This window comes from Daphnia magna, linkage group LG1 (genome assembly GCF_020631705.1).
Source record: "Daphnia magna isolate NIES linkage group LG1, ASM2063170v1.1, whole genome shotgun sequence".
Lineage (NCBI taxonomy): Eukaryota > Metazoa > Arthropoda > Branchiopoda > Diplostraca > Daphniidae > Daphnia > Daphnia magna.
The window spans coordinates 6,513,997-6,535,707 of record NC_059182.1 but is presented as its reverse complement, the minus strand read 5'-3'; the positions used below and the strand labels follow the sequence as shown (position 1 = coordinate 6,535,707).

Here is a 21,711-nt window from a genome sequence, read left to right as displayed (position 1 = left end):
GTTATTAGAAAGACGCAATCGTGTGACGTGTTTTGAATTGAATGAAACAAAAATAGGCAGCATTTTTATTAGAATAATTTAATCTCATGGTAGATAGGAGAATGACAACGCACACACACATAGACCACATGAATCATCAAACTGATGGAGAAGACGCACACAAACAAATGACGTAATATTTGTAATAATTTTTTCTTTCTTATCTTCCGTTTGGAGAAGAGGAATTGGCATTTCAGATATTCTTTGTTTTGCTCTTCTCCGTCCAATTTTTGTTCCTCAAACGCCTTTTTTCGAAAACCATCAAGAAAGGACGCACTGAAGAAATCATTCGGGGGGAGGGGCGGGGCCGGGAGGGGCGCGTGTAGCGAAAGGGCTTGTGTCTTCATATTTTGTCAAATATACAACACGCTAGCGGGAGGCCACCCATAGGGGGCGCACGCGACACACACACACCACACGCGGAGAGAAGGAGAAAAGAAAAAAAATATTTCCAACACACACGTCACCAGCAAAAAGAAAAATGTATGTTCCATGATTATCAAAGGGAAAACGTCTAATTCAAAAATGCCACTCACGCTGGGCGGAGCACCTGGAACGCCGCCGTACAAACCGCGGACGCATCCAAAACCTCAACGTGGACGGGGGGGATTCTTAAAATGTTGTTTTTCCCTTTTTCTTTTCTTTTCTTTTCTTTTTTTTTTTTTTAAAATTCATTTCCATAAATTTTTGGTTTTGTTTTGTTTTTGTCTTTTGCTTTTCTCGAAATTTTTGTTTTTTTGTTTCTCTTTTTTCTGTTTTGTGTTTATTCTGTTTGATGGGTGGGGCTTTGGGTCTGAACCAAATGTCCAGGTCTTTCTGTTTTGTTTGTTGTGAGGAAGGAAGGTAAAAAGAGGGATGGGAATATTCTTCGACTGCTACCACAGACTTTTTTCTTCTTCTTCTTTTTGTTTTAAAAGGTCATTTTTTAAAGGGAGACGAACAAATGAAAAATTAGGAGCTAGGTGGGAGGGGTTGAGGGACAAATGTCCAAATCCAGTTAACAAATAGAAAGAAAAAATAATAATAATAATAATCAAAATGAGGAAGGAAATATGTAAGATAAGAAAAAGGATGTCCACACATCAAGGATGTAAAAAAAAGTGGTTGACGCAAAGAAATTTTTTTACCAAACGGGGTGTCAATGTAGCGTGTCCAAAAGACGATCAAAAGGTCTACAAATTTAAAGTAAAAAAATTTTTTTTTTTGTGTGTTACGCAAAATTGCAATAGGCGAGGAGGGAAAAATAAAAATAAAAGAACCAATCATGCTTGATTTGCATCATGAAATATTTTTTTTTTTGTTTTAATTTTTACTGTACACCGTCAAAAATGTTCTGCAATGTTTCAAAAAAAAAAACGCTGTATTATTATTAATTATTATTATTATTATTTTTTTACTGATTTTCTTCTTTCTTTTAGTTTTACAGTTTTTTTTTTTGTTTTGTTTTTTTAAAACGTGGAACATTCAGCAGAGAAAGTTTGCGGAGAGAAAGAGAGAAAGAAAGAGAGAGTTGCGGGTAAGAGGAATTCGGTGTTGGGTTCGGGTTTGGGGCCGGAATGATGAGAGAAGAAGGGCGTGCGCGCGCTACTTTTCAACGTCAGGTACATCGGACGTGTGTCTTCATTTTTCATTCATCTTCGGCGTCACACACAAAAATAAAAATAAAAATAAAAAAAAAATTTTAAACAACAACAAACTATGCTTACCCTCTACCACAAAATGACGCGCTAACGCCTTCGACTGTGATCAATACCGGTATGGATTGTTTTGTTTGTTTTTTTTTGAGTTGCAGTTTGTTTTGTTTTGTTTTTTTTTTTGCTCTTTTTTTATTTTTGTTTTGCATCTACACGAAAAAAGGAAAAAAAAAAAAATGGGTGATCAGTTAAAAATTTGCATTGACGGTAGCATCGGAGGTCTTTTTATTCATTCGTTTTCAGGAGTTGCGGGAGGGAGGAGTTGAGGTTGCGGGGGGAGTTGCGGGAGGAATTGATGGAACGTTGAGGTAGTTCTGTATTTTTTTTTTTTTTTTTGTAAATCGAGGAGCTATTCGTTTTCTTTTCATTTGTTTAAACGTTGATTGGAGAGTAATATATTTGTGTGAGGCTGATTCCGCTAACGATGAACGACGGGGAGCGCATCCGACATTTCAACCGTTTTCGGAAACTATTTTCTTTGTTGTTGCTTTCTCTCTATGCTAATTAAAAGTTTTTAAAAGTGGTTACCATGACGACGCATTGCACACAACATTTGGACGTTAAGAAAGAAATTTTTTTAAAAAATTGGGTATAGAGGGGAGGCCAGAGAAATATTGAGGGACGATGAAAGGAAAGATGGCAGGTGCCCTAACACGCGGGAGGATCTTCTTTGCTATTTTCGCTGCCAATTCGATTTGAGGACGAGACGGGAGGCGACAAAGTGGGTCTAGAAAATAACAAAAAAAAATGCTAATTTTTACGGTGCTATTTCGTGTGACAGACTATTACCAAGGGAAAGGAGAAACGAACGTCTATAGGGGGTGAGGATAATAATGGAAACTAAACAGATGTGTTTTCATCACGAAGCGAGACAAGGGCGAGTTAGATACGGGGCGGTATGAGCCAATGATAAGGAGACGAATTAAAACAAAAGGGAGTTAACCAGCAAATTTCGATTAATTTGAAACTAATTTTTTAAAGAAATTGTGGGGCTGTTTTTTTTTTTTTTTGTTTGACGTTTTCTGCCAAAGAAACAACAAACAAAATGAAACGAATTCGAGCTTTGTTTTCCTATCTTTTTGTAGGACAAAGAAAAACGGAAATCGAACCGATTTTTTTAGGATTTTGAAGCTTAAAAAAAAAAAGGGGGGGGGTCACTATAAAAAGGTATTCGAAATAAATACACTACAAAAAAATTAAAAACTAAAAAAAAAAAAATGAACTACGGGTTTGCGTTTTTTTCGCTGTCTGTCGATCGGTTTCAGGTTTCTAAATGTCAGCGATTGATTAACTTCTCGTCTAATTTTCTAAATTGATTTTTTTTTTTTCATTTTCTTTTTTTTTGTAATCCGGTCAGATGATGGGAAAGCAAACTATAATTAAAAAAAAAAAAAACAAACAATAATTTCCCATTTGATTCTGTGCGATCATCGGGGAAAGAAATTGGAACGAAAATTCCAAGGATTTTAGGGCGCAAATTGTTTTTCAAAAGTGTTTGTTTTCCAACCTGTTTGTCTATCGATTGCTTAACTTTTCTTTAAACACAACGCAACCCCTTCCATTTTGCAGTTAGGGATCGGATTCGACATTTTTTTTAAAAACATTTTTTTCGGGCGGTGGCGGATTGTTTTCGGGGAGTCGCGAGAAATTGTCTCATTTTCCTTTCGCAAGTTTTCAATGAAATGCTTTTAAAATTTCGACATTTGGGGAATCATCGGCAGTGCGTTTGAATTTCTGTGAGAAACAACAAAACAAACTATCTCGTTGTCGGGACTATTTTTTTGTTTTTTTGTTTTTTTTAGAGAGAGGGCAAGGAGAGAGAGGGGGTAGCTTTATAAAGTGTAGGAGGTCGGCATAGTCACTGGGATCCTGACCTTTCATCGTTGGTAAGTCTAGACTTTATCGGCGGGTGTAGGAGCTGGATGGTAGTTAGGACAAGCGTTGAGGAAAACAAGGAAAACGAAACAGTAACACAAAACATATGCGATGAAAGAGAAAAAGGAATCGAGGGGGGGGAGAGACAGAAAGAGGAGGTTCAATACAAATACAATTCAACAATTATCCGTAGGTCAGCCACCGACAGTTGCTGAATGAGGTAGTTGACGTCATCTTCCTTCATTGTTAACATGTCTTTTTGTCGTCGACACAAGTTTCCATATGCGCACACCTCCAACGGCAAGAGGAAGAGCCGGACAGATCGATCTCTCTTTCATTTTAAATAAAAAAATTCTTTTTTTTTCTTGTCTTCCTTTTCTTTGTTGCCAATAGAAATGATTTTTTCACGATGGTTCAACTGATTGCAGTGCATCCATTTTCGGGCGATTCGGTTGGGAATTTTCAAAAATCCCGCGGCGGCAAGAGGCAGGCGGATGGTCAAATTGTACAAGTTGAAACAAAAACAACAACAACAACAAAAAATCTTTTCTTGATGTTGGGATTTTGCGAAGAAAAGGTTGGCCACAAATCGGATCCAAATTTAGCGGGGAAATTCAAATTTGAAAAAAAAAAGAAAAGAGTGGGAGGGTGGCGCTATTTTGAATTTCAAAAAGGAACACAAGATCAGAAGAATTGGGAAACATATTTTTGTGGTGGGCCCAAAAAAACACGTGTGGGTTTCTGATTTTTTAGTTTGTTTTCTAAATTCCGCAAAAGCCTATGGACACAGGTCAAAACAAAAGAGAGAACACAAAAAAGCGAAGACAGCGAACTGGTAAACCCCCACCCCTCCCCCAATGAATGGCCCGGTCTCTTCAATGGTGCAATAATTATTCTTCTCTTTTGCGCAAATACCGTTGAACATTTGATATCAAAAATAGTTCTTGATAACTCTTGACAATAACGAGCGGGAGAGATACGAGGTGGAGGTGACGTAATTGGCGCAGCACACACACACACACACACACGCGTAAGATGATGATAAAAAAAAAACATTTTGAAAAAACAGACGGGGGGTAAAAATCAAATGTTTTACATTTCACATTTCAGAAGATTGAACTAATGAAATATTTTAAAAGAAGAAAGAATTTTTTTTTTTTAAAGGCCATGGGAAATGAACCAAACATTTAAAAGAAAAGACAACAAACTAAAAAGGGACAAAACGTTGAAGATCAAAAATAAAAAAGAAAAGAAAAAAAAAAAAAATTAGAGACATCCCTGAGACGCAGACGCTGTTGAGCGATAACCCGATTTCGACGGGCTCGTCCGGATGTGCATGCGTAACTAGGGCCCGTCTCAATTTTCAAAAAAAAAACAAAAAACAAACAAAACAAACAAGGAAGGAGGGGGGAAAGAAATAGAGAAACGCACACAAAGTGTGCCCATTTTGTACTGAAAAAAGCGCCTCCTCCCCCCCTCCCCTCACACACACACACACACACGAAAGAAGAAGAAGAAACAAAAAAAAAATAATAAAACTAGAAAAAAAAAAAACACTAAAAGACACAGAAAAATTCCACCAGCCTAACAAAACACGAACGCATCATCAACAACAAGAACAACACGTATGTCTAGACACACTCGTATGTATATAATAGTCAAAAAGACCTACAGTCTTTCACTGAGGCGGGCAGGCAGACGCTGACACACACACGCACACAAGCCAAAAATCGGCGCACACGCAAATGTTTCGATGCAGGCCCTTCTTTCTTCTACTTTCTTTCAAATGAAAAAGAATCATATAGAATCCTAGCGCAGAGGCTCCACCCAAAAAAAAAAAAAAAAGAAAAAAAATTGAAAAAACAACATCAATCTTCTGTTTTCTTTCTTGTTGCTATAATATATATAAAAATCCCTGAACAAATTGTTGACAGATGCTGGTTCGTCATGTCGGGCCGTTAATGAGCCCCAAGTCCAAAAGACTTCACTGGTGCTGCTTCTTCTTCTTCTTCTTCTTCTTCTTGTTTTTGTGTGAAAGGCCAACGTTCATTTCCGATGTTGATTTACGTACGAACTTCGCAAGTGTGTGTGTGTGTATATATGGTTGAAAATGAAAATAAAGCCCAAAGATGGAAAACAAAAGAACGGCCCAGCAAACTGATTGCGAAGCTTCTATGGCTTCATCGTCTCTCTCTTTCACGTTCCGCGCAAAGTATAGGGGGGACTGACGCAAGGCAAAACGTGACTAGGGGGGAGGGAGGGGGGAGGGGTATGTAGTTGGTGCCAAGGCAAAGAAAATCCAACGTCGGTATGCAATCCAAAATAGTGGAGTTCCTTCCATGTTTTTCTTCTTTTCTTTTTTTGGCCCCTCTCGGTGGCTGACACACACCCGACGTCCTACACATTTCACTTTGTTGTCTGTTTCTTCCTGTTTTGGAGGGGAGAGGTTGATGGTAATTGCGACACAACAGCACGCAGATGGAAGCGAAATAGACGCGAGGATCGTAGAGAGAGGGAGAGAAAAAGGCACACGGATAGAAGCACAAGTGGAGCTTTTGCCGTCGTTCTTTTCCAATTTCCAATTGAGAAAAAAAAAAAAAAAGAAAGAAAATAGAAAAAAAAAGGGGGGAGTCACAGTCTATTGCTCTCTGCCGCGGCTTTGGCCGCCACTGACCCCACCACTACTGCCGCCTGCTGCTCCTCCTGATGTCCTCATTCTGCCGCCGGAAGCAGCGGAGACCATGGTCATGGGAGCGCCTTGCTGCTGGAGCGGCTGTTGCTGCTGGCTCATCATGGCCCGAATGCGCCGCTGAGCCGATTGAACGGCAAAGAAATTGCCAATGATATGGACGGTCGTTTCTTCGCCGGTAGAGGCGCCCTGTTCGGGCAGTTTGATGACCGACGACGTCGTCCGCTGCATTTCGCGCACGTTCTGACCTCCTTTGCCAATGATGCGACCCACCTGGCTAGACGGGACGAGCAGTTCGACTGTTAACCGGACGTCTTCGCCGGCTGGCATGAATCCCTCCTCACGCATTTTCTCGAAAATGAGGTACTGCGCCTTCCACTGAGCTTCCGGTGTGCCGACAATGGTCACTTTCCTCTCGGCTTGCGGTTCGGCCGTTGTTCCTTCAGGCAACGAAGTGATTTTCACTGAGGCACCAGAAAAGCGAATAATGTTCCGAATGTGAGAGCCACGTGTCCCGATAATAGCACCAACTGCGCTATTCGGGATGTACAGGAAACTCGTCTCCTATTTTTTTTTAAACAAAACACAAAATTCTTTTTAATGGCAGGAGGAAGAAGAAAGAGAAAAGAAAAGAAAAGAAAAAAGGCGGAAGCTAAAAGAACAAAAATAAATCAATTTCTGGAAGTGTCTTTTACCTGTTGAGAACCAGTAGGCGGTGCCATGCCCGGCGGATAGACACCTCCTGCTCCGACGCCTACACCGGCTGGCCCTGCTTGGGCGTAGGGGGACGCACCAGGTGAGTGATACATACCGGGAGCGGCGGCGGGTGGTGTGCCCCTCACTGACGGTGAGAATCCCATTCCCACAGTAGACATCATGGCCATCGGATGAAGACCGGGAAACATCATACTTTGGGGCTAATGTTTCAAATCAAAAGCCCGAAATGGCGATGGATTACGTTGCTCTAATGTCACGATTTCAATTTCAAGTCTTACGGCCATGGCTTGCAGATCGCTTTCGTAGCTTTGACGTAGCTTGGCACTGATCATTCCCTCGGCTCTCGACATGTTTTCAATCGTCCCTTTAATGGTGATGACGCGTTCCATATTAAAACTGCTCACATCGTTCAAACTTTGGGTGGTGCGTGAAAGAAATGAGAGGGTAAGTGAGCGGCGCTATTCGTATTACGCAAAGACAAATGTGTGTGCATATATATGTGTATACTGTATACCTAGAGACGGTGATTTTGGTTTCCGTTTCGAGCATGACCCGTTTGATTGTGCTGCCTCCTTTGCCGATTATCCGTCCGATTAGATTATTGTGCGCCAGAATTTTCAACGAGACTTCCCTGTTTTAGTAGGTCGACACCGATGACAGGTGAAATCATAATGAAAAACAATCATTCCTTTCGTTTGTCCCTACCCTTTGTTAGTGTTATCAGCTTCCTGTTGCATCACTTCTAGGACGCGGCGGCAAGCGTTCGTGCAGTTCTCCGGATTGCCGTAAATGGTAATGGCTTTTTCCAATGAGCCGACGTTCTCTTTCCGATGAACATCCACCCTACACACATGAATGAATGGAGAACGTTTAACCGCATTATATTTATGAACAAGGAAAACTACTAACAAGTCGTTTTTCAATATCAATAAACTAATCCTACCGAGCTCTGGTTTGTTGCGTAATCTGTCGAATAGTTCCACCCTGACGACCGATAATGGCTCCCACCATTTCACTGGCCACCAACACTCTACATTGAAAACATGTTTGTTTAAATTCTGTCCATTTTGGCGCGCAAATTTAAAAGGATAAACAAAAATAAAATTAACCTGAGAGGGAAATCCGGTTGTCTTTGAGGTCCTTGATTGCCTCCGCCACCAAACGACATGGTCTGCGATCCAGGTCCGGAGCGCGATCGTCCTGATCCACTACCCCCAGCTCCTCCTCCACCAGCTCCTCCTCCGCCAGCTCCTCCCCGCGAGCTACCGCGTCTCGACTCCATGGCCGATTCCACTTGCAACAGCGATCCTTCAATTTCCACTTCGCTCAGCTCCTTCAGTGCGCTGCAAATACAAAAGATTAAGTTATGTTTAAATAAATACGACTTGAAAACATCTTTGTCTCTAGTAACGTGGGTCGTGTATCAGTTTGGGGTGAAATTTAAAAAAAATTGGGGGGGGGGGGGAGAAACAAAAAATGGAGGGGTGTGGCCCACCCACGCAAACGGTAGGATCCAGTTACAAAATTTGCTTCGGTTTACCAATGAAAAATGACCCATTTTCTTTCTTTCTTTCCCTTTTTTTTAAACTTGTGTTTCGTAATAGTTGTAATGAATAATCCAAGAATTTTTGAAGCTAGTGCGTCTCAAATATATTGATGGAATAACGGTGACGTTGGGATTGAAAAAACAAAACAAAATCAAATGGATTCTGTGACGATGGCGGATGTCACTTGAAGTGAAATGGCAATTTTTGAATCTTTTGACTCGTCATTTTGTAAAACATGAGAGTTTTATACGTTTCCTGTTTGTCCTATTCCTTTGACAAACCGTGAGAACACTCAAAGAGAGACACCCTCCGGAAGAGTGGTGTACGATTATTATTATTATTTTTCTTTTTTACATTAGACATATTTCATTGTCGGACAGTATTTTCGTGTGTGTGTGTGTGTGTGTGTGTGCAGGGAGTTACATTTCTTTAAAAAATATATAAAGGAGCCGAGAAACTGAGGGGAAAAGCTGAATTAGCTCTAACGTAATGCGAGTTTGTAGGGGATGAAATGTAGGGGAGGGATAACCTAGTGATAACGTTCGGCAGCAACGTGGCGTCGTCCTTGGAATCTCGTACAAACGTAACCAACGACGGTGGAATGAGGGCTGTTGTTTTCACACAACACGGCAATTACATCTGACCTGCTTTCGATTCAACGGGATCCAGTCGCCCAGCCAGAGATAGAATCGACATTCACCAGCGCGGCCGTCGTTTTTGTCTTACGTGTGACGCACATTGGGGTCCGAGCTGAACATTTCTGTGCGATTTTTATTTGTTTGTTTGGGAGGCTCAGTTTTTGATTGGTCCACAACTAGGCAAAGTCTTCTTGGCTTTCAATGTTTTCGCGTGAGGAAATAAGAGAATGAAACCAAAGATACACTCACACACATACACACACACACACACACACACGGTGAATTTCACTAAAAAGATCAAGTGCGCCTGACGACTGGCATGAGATTGTCGATTGCGTCACACAATCTTAGAACCTCCCGAAAGTGTAGTTGTGATCGACGCAGTTGGTCTTGGCACAGGCAGTCGCAGATAGAAGGAATTGAAAAAAAACAGACAGTCAACGCAAACAGGGCACGCACCACTGGGACGTAAAGTGTCGGAGTGATTTCGGGTAAAGATGAAAACAAAACAACAAAGACCAACAAACCGAACCACGGCTGCGTGTGGGTGTTTTTAAGTCACACGTCGCAGTAGCAGACTACACTTTGTATGTGCTGCCATCTAACGGTTGTTCTAACAAACGGATGCACTTGTGCGACTCCGCGTGTCCGCCATTCTGTCGTCTGCTAGTTCACGAGTTTCACACAATATAGACCAACATTTCGATATCGGTAAGAAGACAAAGTAAAACGCAGGTGAGAAGTAAATAATAGAAAGGAAGTCTTACTTTTCTGCTTCTTCGGGCGTTTCAAAGACCACCTCGATGGTTTGATAACCGCCTGCTTGAGGTGACGGGGCGTCTCCGCTTCCTCCACTTGCTCCTCCGCTGATCTTTTCACACTTGAGCACCGTTCCTAGCGGCGTCAGGAGCCGCTCCAGTTCTTCGTAACGCACATGGGCCGGCACGTTGCTCAGGTACAGTGTCCGTGAGAGAACACTAGATAGAAATGGACGAAACAGAAGTTAAAAACCAATTCAAGAGCAACTCATCACACGTCCCTACAAAAACAACACATGTAGACGGAATATGAGACAAGCAACTGGACAAATAAAGAGCCGGACGTGACCGTACACAGGTGGTGGTGTAAATAGTGAAAGATGCCGTTAAAAACATGACAATTGGCTATTTCCTCCCTTTCACTATTTGTATTGTTTCCGATACCAATCACGAGGAAAATGGTTGTCAGCCAACATCAGTCATGTCGACCTGTATCACATGCATTACACATGTTTTTCTTCGAAATCTTTTAGAGTACTCTAAAAAGGTTTTTTTTTTAAATGTCAAAATGAGGGAGATTGTGGGTTTTTTCCCCCTTCCCTTTCTGTGCATTCAACTCAAGTGAAGCGAAACAAAACAGAAAATAAAAAAGGCTTTCAGTGATCAAATGTCCGGCTAGGGTGGGCGTGATTGCGGACAGTTGCATGCCCAGGACATTAGACAACCACGCGCCCGGTGACGCACGGGAAATGATGCAACGAAGCGCGATCGTCAAAAGGCCGGAAGAATCCACACGCAAACAGACACACACACACACACACACACACACATAGAAGGAAAGAAAGAAAGAGAAAGAGAGAGAGAAAGAGACAGACGGATTCCCGCAAAGATGAAGGACGTCTACAATATACCGTATGGAATTTTTTAGTTGAAAGTAATCCTTTGAGTGGCACACACACACATACACACACACACACACAACAACAACGAGATGCACAAGTGAGGACGTCGAGGCCACTACTGAACGCCGGACAGTCAGGGCTTCCCAACTTATTATTCTTGTGTGTGTGTGTGTGTGTGTATCTGCGTCCAGATGTGTGTTGCGACTTAATGGAGCAACTGGCTGAACGAACGAACGAACGAACGAAGGAAAAGCAAAAATGGGGATAAAAGGAGAATGGAGAAAAAGAAAAAGTGATCATTCGTCAAGCCAACACTAAAGCTCACACGACTTTGAATTGCAATGGAGATTTCTAAGAGATCAATTGCGTGTTTCACATTCTTTTCGAACGTTGATGAAATGGTAAACAAAAAAACAAAAACAAAAAAATAGAAAATAATCATTTCGAAATTTGTAACAATGGCGTTGAAATCCATCAAGTGATGAGTGAATGTTTTGTCGCCACGAGCGTTTTTTTGATTTAGTTTGACGTCAGTCAGGTGATGTCACCGTGGTCGACGCGATTGGTTGGCTGGTCGTTCAGGGCAGCCATTGGTGGAACGGTGGGGGGAATCGATTCAGTTGAGGAAATGTATTGGGAAAAAAGATGGACCAAGTCAAAACGGAGCAATCCCGCCCGCCGGTCAAAAAATAAAGACGGGAATACCAGTAGACTCCTCCTCTTTCGGCGCCAAAAGTTTCACTAGTCTCAAATTCCATAGAATTTCTTTCTCTTTTTTGGTTTTTTGTTTTTTTGTTTTTGGGTTGAAATCTCCTTTTTTTTTTTTAAAGGGTCTTTTTGGTTTTTTGTTTTTGGCTATGCAGGTTGTCCCGTTGCTTTCAACTATGTCCAGATCGGATGTCTGGTAAATGGCCAATTTTATTCGATTTATTTTTTTTTTAACTTTCAGGCAAGTTCACGTGGAAATTCTAAATCAGACGATCAAACTCGAAAGAGTTGATTTTTTAATTGCCCCTTCATCGTACAGAGAGGCATTCCACCTTGAAGAAGCTACCCGCTTTTTTTATGGGACAAAAACAGCTTGATAAGTGTATGCTAATAAACCCCCCCCCTCCCCATTTTTTTTTTTCTTTTCTTCCGTGGGGGTACCGTTCCAACGAGATGAATTTAGTTTTGATAGCGGCTCCTTCTTTGCGCTGGTTCCCGTGGTGATGGCAGCAGCCCTTTTGATTTTTTTTTTTTTTTTCCTTCCTTTTTATTTTTTGATTCCTAGACTATCTCGCTAAAGATACCATTGTGTGCGTGTGTGTGTTAAAAGAGAATCAACCAGACTTGAAAGGCTCAACCTTGCCGATCTCTCCCATACATCTGTCTGGCTTGGAGAATTGTTGGTAGACGGCCAAATCGAAACGCGTCTCTCGATGCTGCTGGTTGGTCATGTCGCCCAATCGAGCAACCGCTATAGACACGACAACAACAAAAACAACAGAAAAAAAAATGGGTAATCAATATGTTGACCAAAAGGAATTTACAAGGGAAAAAAAAAAATGATTATCATGTCTTTTTGCGCCGTTTTAAACGATTGGTTCCACTTTCATACACACGTTTTGTGATTGTTACGTTTTCTTTTTTCTTTCTTCATTGAGTATGTCGACTGATTGGAATAGACGATCTCAGATGTCCTTTTTTTTCTTCCTCTTCAGGCTGGCAGATTGAAGCAAGCAAGAGATTGGGTTTCATCTTTAGGATGGTATCGAATGTATGGCAGTTAAAGCATACCAGCTGATTATGAAAATGGCTGCAATCTTAATGAAAAGCAAAACATGGGATTCGAATGGCGAATTACTGGCGCCGGCCATCACCGCTTAATCCGTGATCTTTGGGTGGTGACGTCCGCTCAGTTACTTTCCCAAAAGCGTTGATTCCATTTTACTGGGGGGTCAAAGCTGATAAGCGTCACATGTACTTTGCTAAAAATTTTCGAAAGTATTTGTTAAGCAACAGTAGTGATGACTAATGCTCGACAAGAAATTCAATATTATTTATATTTTCTTCTTCTTCTTTTGGTTTTGCTGCGGTAAAAAACAAACAAACGAGAAAAACAATCGTGTCAAGATTCAGAAAGCGTAGTTGTTAATTTGGTCGCTAGATGGCCACCGTCGAAGTGGCTTTCACACCGGCATTGGCTTATCGCCTTCCAACGACAAAATGGCGGTTGGTTTTACCCCAATCGGAAATTCCATCCATTGCTCGAGCCAAGTAAACAGTTCGATGGCATTAAACTGGTTTTTTTGATTCACTCTTTCAATCAAGGTATGACATGAAAATAAAGGTACGTTGAAAAGAGAGAGAGAGAGAGCTGTAGGGGTAATAGAGAGAGAGAGAGAAAGGCGTATGTGTTGTGCCCTAACAGGGAAAAAAGAGAGAGATCCTCTTCGGACCGGTTGCCGCTTGCTGACACGGGAAGGGAAGAGAGATCAATGACCTCCCAGTTATTTGTAACTGTTTCAAACTAGTAGTGAGAAAACAAAAAGAAAAGAAAAGAAAAAGGAAAAGGCGCATAGATCGGAATTTCTATAGCCGAGGAGAAAATAACAAGACAAACTTGAAGAAAGATCTAACACAACCTTGTCCGAGGCCCCGGCCTTGGATACACGGCCTTCTTTCCCTTCTCCCCTCTGCTTTATTTATTCCTCGAAATTGGGCCTATTTCAGCCTTGCGGCCATCTTTGGAAGTATGCTATCTACTACAACATCTTCTCGGGCCTTTTCTCTTCAAAAACATCAGCGCGCGCGCCGACCAGCATCCGGCCAACACTCTCTGCATTCCATGCTAGCCCCATTTTTTGTTTCTTTTCTATTTTCTATTTCATTTTTAAAGAAAATAAATTCCTTTTTTTTTTTTCTTTTTCGTTTTACGTAAAAGGGGAGAAAAAGAAAAAAGGAAAACATTCTTTCTTGTAGAGAGAATGACAATAAGAGCGCCCATTTTGATAAAAAAAAAAGAAGATTTCGAACTCGATCACCTGGTGTTATTATTGCTGCGTATTATGATTAACGATGAACGCCAAGAAATAAGACGAACATGAGCGTGAAGTCATGGCAAAAGTAATTATTGGAATAAACGCGTAAAGTGTCAACTCATTTCCATCGCTTGTGTGTTTGGAAGTTCTGTTTTTTATCGTGAGAAGTTTTCTCTGTGTGTGTGTGTGTGTGTGACAAAGTGGAGGATAAAAGAATTCGAAAAATCAATATTGACACAGTACGTCCAAGTCAAAAAGATCTATCCTCCATCTGACTCTTTCTGAATACGAAATGATTCCGCTGCATAATATCAAGTCACCACAGTATAAATGTCCAAGGCACCGTGTGTTTGTTTTTTCTCTTAAACTTTGCCTGATGACATAAGAATGAAAGACGTTTTTTTTTTTTCAACGGTTAAAGCCCATCGCTGGGGAAGGCGAAATAGAATTTCATTTTTCTTTTTCTTTTTTCTTTTGGGGTACGTACTCAGTTAAATATATACGGGGGCTTCATTAACTCGTAGGAATTCTGTAACCCAACAAGATGGGGTTTAAATATAAACTCGTGCCCCGGTGGAGGGGTGGCTTTACCGTACGTGTTGCCGTATCTGTTTGTAAATATAGAACCGAAGGGCGGAAGAAGAATGGCACTCTACATGTTGGAACCATTTTTTTTTTTTTTTCAAACGGAATTCCGTCCTCTGCTTCTTGTGGAAAGGAAATGACATGAAAAAAAAAAAAAATGGAACTCGAAAATAGATTTCTAGGGAGAGGTTACATGTCATTTTGGGCAGCTGGACGCATTTCGCCCTAGAAAAAAATGAATGGAGCAGGTTTGTCTCTCTCTCTCTCTCACTATTGGAATGTCTTGCCCCCGATAGCCATTTCGATTGTTTTGATTATCTTCGATCTCTATTAACTGTGCCGTAAGGGCTTGGCTTTCTCCAAGAATTAAAACAAAATGAAGCCCACACCCCAAACGGACGTTTTGATTTTGTTCCTCGATGGCAGTTTTCATTCATGAAACTGGATCTTCAGTTGATCACGTGATCAGATTCTTATCTTGAAGCAACTGCTTTTTGGGGTCAATATCTTCCATTCACACATACACACATAGAGACACACGCACAGAAGAGACGTCCGTTACTAGGCCGAACGAATGCTACTGTTGCCACCGCTGCGCAACGTGAGCGCCTCTGTGCGCGGGCATCTCAAAAAAAAAAACACAAAAAAATCAGGAAATAGAAGGAAGATAGATAACCAAAGAGAGAGGGGGGGATGTTGATAAGAGAAAAGAGAAAGAGAAAACAAGAAACCTTTGAACTTGTGGGGCTATTTCATTGCTCATTGTAAACATTTAAACGGGAGCAGAACCGGAAACGCTTATACCAATCCGATACTTTTCGTGGGACAAATAAATAAATGGGAAAAATATTTCACTTACTTTCGTCGTCCACCGGCAACGGAAGGCTCCACGACCAGTGTAGAGCCCATAAAAATGTGTCCTATTCATAAAAAAAGAAACAAAAAACCAAAATTAATTAATATTCATGATAGGCAGTCCTAATTTGCCTTTTTCGAAAAAAAAAATCACGAAATAATATAAAAACATTTTTAAAAACAAAAAACAAACAGCCAAAAATAGGAAAATAATCTTGTAGAGTGTTTGTACCCGATGGCAGCCAGCTAGCACTAGCAACAGCCTAATTTGAATAAGCCTACGCTTGATATCTCGGGAGTTGTTTTCGTCGTGAAATCACAACAGGCCAGAGGGAGAGGACGACATTCCACTGGCCGCATACCTGCATGTGATTATATGAAAACTAGCTCACAGGCAACAACTCATGATTTTGTATTTATTTTTATTTTTTTTTGTGTCCATGGCTGCTGCTGGATCAATAGCCCAGCTACCGGTTTCAGAGCCGTTTGACTTTTGAGGCCGTTCTCAAAGTGGCGACACTAGCGCATCGACGGATCCCTTTTTTTTTCTTAAGGCGACAGTTGGGACAAAACGTGTCAAATACTTCCCGATATTAGTGATTTAAAAACAAAGTTAAACTGACCAATCAGCAACTGATGACTGTTTAAATTTTGTGATTAAATGTAAAATAAAATTTAAATAAATCAAAAAATGCATTCCCCACTTAAAAAAAAAAAAAAATGAATATATTTTTGTTTTTTTATGGAAGTCTATAGACATTTTCATAAGAGGGGCTTTAGTTACGATCCCGAGACAGCCCCGAGACTGTGGAATGCGTGCCGTATAATAACTGCCAGCTATTCCTCGAGGTGTGTTCCAGATCCGAAAGCTACCGGCGTGCTACGTGCTGGCTGCACACACGGGACTTTGGGCAACAAGAATAACAAAAAAAAAAAATACCTCAGCATAACCTCACATGACTCTATATAGACAGCCATGCATAGACGGCCATGTTGCCTAAAAACTACGGATAATTATCATCAAACCGCACTGGACGAATATAATTTTTTAAAGGAGAAAAAAATAGAAGAAAAGAAAAAAAAAAGAAAAGTGAAACGTGTCGATTATTTGATGTTATATACATTGGTGAGCGTTTGGTCGCTATAAAAACAGGGAATATTAACGATTCCGTCCGTCGCATGGCGCTACCGTCGCCTATTCCCCCCGCACCGACCAAATCGATAATCTTCACGTCTTTTCTAGTTTCTGTAATTTGTTGACAGTTTCCTTTTAACTTTGTGTTTTTTCTTTTCTCGCGGAAGCTTTATTTTAAAGTGTTAATTCACTCGCAATTAATTAAAAAGATTTTAAAAAAATCGATAGAAAAAAATGATAAATAATAAACTTACCGTTGAGTTTTTCAATAGCTCGATCGACGGTGCTCTGTTCTGGGCAATCGATAAAGGCATAGCCGCCTCGTTTGACCAGGACGGAGCTGACGTTTCCGACGCCGCTCTCTTGAAGCAGTTGCCTCAACGCCGCTTCGTTTGCTTCCGCCGCTAAATTTCCGATATACAATTTGCTCATCTTCCGTTTTCTCTCTTCTCTTGTCTCAAAAATCCGACACCCACTTTATTTTTTGGGGGGGAGAGGGAAACAAAATCCGGGCGTAGGATTCCGCACACGGAGGGCAAACAAAAATTTTCGTGTTGGCCACACACACACACACACCACACACAAAAAAAAAAAAAAAAAAAAAAATCAACTGTGACGATGACGCGGCCAACTGCGTGTGTTGGAAGACAGGAAAAAAAAAAAACAAAAGAAAAAAAAATCAAATGAAATCGATCAGTTGATTAGATATTATGAGATTTTCAGCCATGTAGGCAGAGGGAGAGAGAGAGAGAGAGAGAGAAAGAGATGACATAAACACACTCACACACTCACACACACTGTTATCCACCGAGCCAGTCGGGCCGGGGTTTGTTCCTTTTTCGTGATGATTGCTCTCTGTGTGTGTGTGTGTGTGTGTGCGCCTCCCTTCTCTGTCTATGGCGGCCTGATGGAGGCGCACTGGGCTCACGCAACCCCACCCCGCCCTATGCTTTCCAACCGAGAGGGGGAGAGAAGCCTACGGTATCGACCGAGCCATCCAACAATTCACAATAAATTGTATTTAGTACACGCGGATTGAAACTGACAGTAAGAAAACTAAAGAAGATGATTTTATTTCAACGTAATTTAGTGTTTAAAAAATTCATTTTTAACGTCAACTATTTTTACTTTTGTTGGTTTTTTTTCTTACTGCGGAATTTCTTTCGTCAGAATTCGACGGCGTTAACGGTAATTCCCAATAACGGTGAGTCACCTCAAGATGGCCAATTTCGAAAGCAAAAAAAAAAAAAACGGCCATTATTTGGTAACTTGCGTGTGCGATGACGAAACATTGGCGAAATGGGGTGGAGACCCAACGGGCAAATAAGCTGCGGTCGTGCATGCATTTCGTGAAGCGCATAATGATTGGTCGACGACCGATAGGGGAGTTCACGTGACGCGAAAATTCTTGCCCGCCTCCTGGCTCATGCGATTGGTCGGGACAGGAAAAAGTCCAAACCATAACCCCTATATGTATATATATACGCCGTTGGTTTTTTAAACCCTATTTTTTGTGTTTTTCTTTTGTTTCTTTTTTAACAAAAAGAAACACAAAATTCCAATGTTGAAACATCGGTGCTCTGTTTACACGATGCCTTTTATTTTATCGTTTCTTTCTTCTCCTGCTTCTACTAATAAGACCATCGCTAGATATACGGTGACGTCATAGGCTAATCAATACCGTCTCTCCTCCCCACACCCCTCCACGGAGACAATCAGGAAACTTACGTGGGAAATCGATCGTATCAAGAAAAGTTGGTGATAACATGATAACAACACTTAAAGTTTATTTTTTTATGGGGGCATTCCCTATATCTGTTTTTTTTTGTATCCTACGCAACACGTATGAAGATTACACATATTTTAAATGTTTTTTTGTTTTTTCGAGTTTACTCTGATATTCACCTATTTCATGAATATTATAGTGATTCATTAAAGATTCATTGTTTGATTGTTATTCATTGAAATATGTGTAAAACTTGAAAATACGGATTTACATGAACGTTATAAGAACACACACACAAAACCGTACGGGATCAAAGTAAAAGAAAAATAGTAGAAAACTAAGGCACGCGCCTAACCTGTTTTTAATAATTTGCCTTTGATGATCCCAACGGGTTGAAAACATTTCAAAAGCAAAACAAAAAAAAAAAAACGTTTTCTTTTCATTTGAAACTTTAACGTGATACCCGGGGTACGTTAGTTTGAACAATGATCCTCATATACCACCCAGATCGACCCCCCCTTTCTTTTTTTTTTGCTTGTTTCTATTTTGAATAGCAAAGAAGAAGAAGAAAAAAAGCATTTCGCTGGGGCTGATTTGTTTTCTAACCCAACCCTCGGTGCTGCAATCATTATTCCTCTCTTTTCGCAGATCCTTTACAAAACTATTGAAAAAGACGTAATCCCGATTAGCTAATGTGGCGTGTTTAAATTTGGTCGAGCCTGAAAAACACGGCTATTCTCTTGTTGTTTGTTTGATTTCAATACTATTGGCCTCTTTTCATAATAATCTCGTGTGTGAAACGCAATGTGCTTTAATGGTTAGTTTTAATTGTGACACAAACTGAAAGTACATCTGGCAATAGCGAAACGACAGTTACGTCTGATTTTCGATCAGAGTTGTCATTACAATGAGAATGAATATCTTAAATGTCGTGTTACCTTAGAAGAATGTTTCAAAAGAAGAAGAAAAACGAAATCTTTGGGCTGTCTGACAATTCGCATAACACACTGAGGAATTTCGAAAGTTTAGTCATCAACGGAAGTCGGAAAAATTCCATTTTGCCTACGACAAAATGGCGTCAACGAAATTCTAAAGCTATGAGTCGACAGCAGTTGATCATCAATGCAAGAAAAAAAAAACGATTTTGAAACATTACGCGTTAGATCGTTCAACGAATTTAGGTTTGAAGGACGACTCTGTGTAACAACTGAAGGGGGAAATGAGAAAAAATAGGTGCTAGAAAGTGACATCTTGGAACAATCTCTTCATCGTGGAGAGATAGTCGAAGAATCTACTGGGCGGTGTTTTGACCAAATATGGTCACGAACGGCAGCAGCCAAAAAAATCTTAGCGGGGCTGACCCCAAAGAGGAATGTTCCATCCATCCACGTACGGCTCTTTAACGAGATTCCATTGCCCATTTTTTAAAACTGGAGCTTCTTCTTTTCTTTACAGTTAAAATGATTTTGGGCTGTTTGAAGAAAACAAAAATCGAATTTCTCAAGTGATTCTGGTAGATAAGGAGAGCGTGAGAACTCGCGTGCACCACGCACTATGAAAACAAAATGGCGGACGGTTCGATACATTTTCTTTTTTTGGACTCACATCTAGCCAATCAACCTAATACTATTTCATTAACCTGTTTTCATATGTTGCGGTCGTAAATTACTGGATATATTTACGCAATGCGAATTGTTATTTGTTTGTTTTTCCAGATAGGCGAAATGTCAACGCTGCGATGTGCAATGGCAGAAACGGGAGTGATACTAATCGGAATACTTTATGCCAATCAATCGAAAACCTACTAAAAAAAAAAAACGTGTGTCTTATCTAGTGAAATAATGTGGCGTGCGTGGAACATGGAAATGCTTTTATCAAATAGTTTTCTTTCTCGAAGCCTACACGAACCGGCTTTGGTACCACACACAAGGATTTCTAAATGGTCATGTAATCAATGACGTTGGAAAATTGACGTCATTGATCTATCACGCGTAAGTGTAAAATTGTAAACAAAAAAAAAAATAAATACAAATATATTTCGCGTTAATTGTGAATGGGGGGGAGCTGTTTTACTAGAAATAACTTTTTGAAAGAAAAAAAAAAGATGCCACGGAGGGAGCCATTTTCTTTCTCTCTCCCTAGATTTCCAACCCTAAAGACGAAAAAAAAAATGCTTGAGGCTATAACGGCCATCCACCGCCAAGATACCTCCACCGCTTCCTCCTCGCCCCCACTTCCAAAAAAAGAGTCAAAAAATGTTGTTTTCTTTTTTTTTTTTTAACCCTGAGAAAGAGAGAAAACACACAAAACAAAATCTAATTCCCGCCATTGGCCTTGAATATCTTTGGGGTTTTGGGGAGGGGGGGGGGACCAAAAATGGTAAAGAAAAAAAACGAATTTCCCATTCAACAAAACACGAAAAATATAAATCGAAAACTCACGTTAAAAACAGGGTCGATTTAATCCACAAATTCCGGTTCGGAAATCATCACTGTTGGATAAAAACGTATGAGAAAACAACAAAATTGTGTTGAAGTGAATCCGGGAAATTCACGATGAAGATGGCGCGCTCACTATACGACGAAATGCGCGGAACTTATCCGACAGTCGGGGGTACACTGCCGGTTGGCTAGGGCTATGGTAGATTCTATAGGCCATGCAACTCGGGCGTACCATATACTAGGCCTACAAACAGGATGGATCCCTGCTGGATGGGGGAGAGGGCTTCAATTTTCCCATTGGGGCGGTCCTGTACGGAAAAGAATATGTATTTATATTTAGAGAGAGAGAGAGAGAAAAAGAAGAGGGGAGAGAAAAGGGGAGGGCATTTTCCACAGCTGCTGGGGTGCATAGGCCTAAACTGTGTCCCCTAAAAAGGCCTAAGGGGCTCATCCTCTTCCCCTTGCCGTAGGATTCATCGAATTCTCTTGCCTCCCCTATTTTCATCAAGAATTTCCCCCTCTTCTCCTTGTTCGTCAGTTTTTGAGTTGTTCTCACTTCATTCATGGAACTTGCCTCCTCTTGTCGACCAGGATCGAATTCTATGGTTCTGTTTCTTCATTCATCCTCCATGTTTTTTTTCGTTGTGGACCACCACAGATACGTAGAAAACCAAGCGTTCGGAATCGTGATATTCGATACGAAACGGAACACAACCCACTTATCACTCTGTTAACAATCTTGTTTTGAATAAACATACTCTTACGTTCTGGTTGTTTAAACAGTTCGTCGTCATTCTACTACTCTGCCATATTTTTATCTCGCTAGCTTCTTTTTGACTCGACAGAGCTCGTTTGCTGAGGCTGGCTGACCTTTATCGGTTTTCCACAACCAACACACCAAAAAGTGGCATACGAGATTATGGCTTACCACCAACGTAGCGACTTATTCATTTCACTCAAAATGAAAATTGTTGTTGACTTCTGCTAGATGTTTATACGGATGAGAGCGTGCATGTTACTTGCTCAAAATGGTCACCATTTTACTCCATTAGTATTCTTTGTTTCTATGCCGACAGATCGCAGCACT

At 40.7% G+C, this 21,711-nt stretch overlaps 1 protein-coding gene and 1 long non-coding RNA gene across 2 annotated transcripts; one reads left to right on the top strand and one right to left on the bottom strand.

Moving 5' to 3' along the window:
- Positions 1-62: 62 nt before the first annotated feature.
- On the bottom strand, positions 63-21,668 carry LOC116925931 (insulin-like growth factor 2 mRNA-binding protein 1). Its single transcript, XM_045169408.1, has 12 exons — positions 21,553-21,668; positions 20,625-20,932; positions 16,712-17,088; positions 15,327-15,387; positions 9,967-10,176; positions 8,124-8,357; positions 7,958-8,044; positions 7,720-7,857; positions 7,529-7,645; positions 7,293-7,428; positions 6,993-7,214; positions 63-6,861 (listed from the first exon to the last, which is right to left on the bottom strand). The coding sequence occupies exons 3-12, from the start codon at positions 16,887-16,889 to the stop codon at positions 6,247-6,249; spliced, it is 1,998 nt and encodes a 665-aa protein (XP_045025343.1). The 5' UTR covers positions 16,890-17,088; positions 20,625-20,932; positions 21,553-21,668; the 3' UTR covers positions 63-6,246.
- On the top strand, positions 9,244-10,482 carry LOC123469993. Its single transcript, XR_006643340.1, has 2 exons — positions 9,244-9,910; positions 9,994-10,482. It is a non-coding gene; the product is annotated as an uncharacterized LOC123469993 (long non-coding RNA).
- Positions 21,669-21,711: the final 43 nt, after the last annotated feature.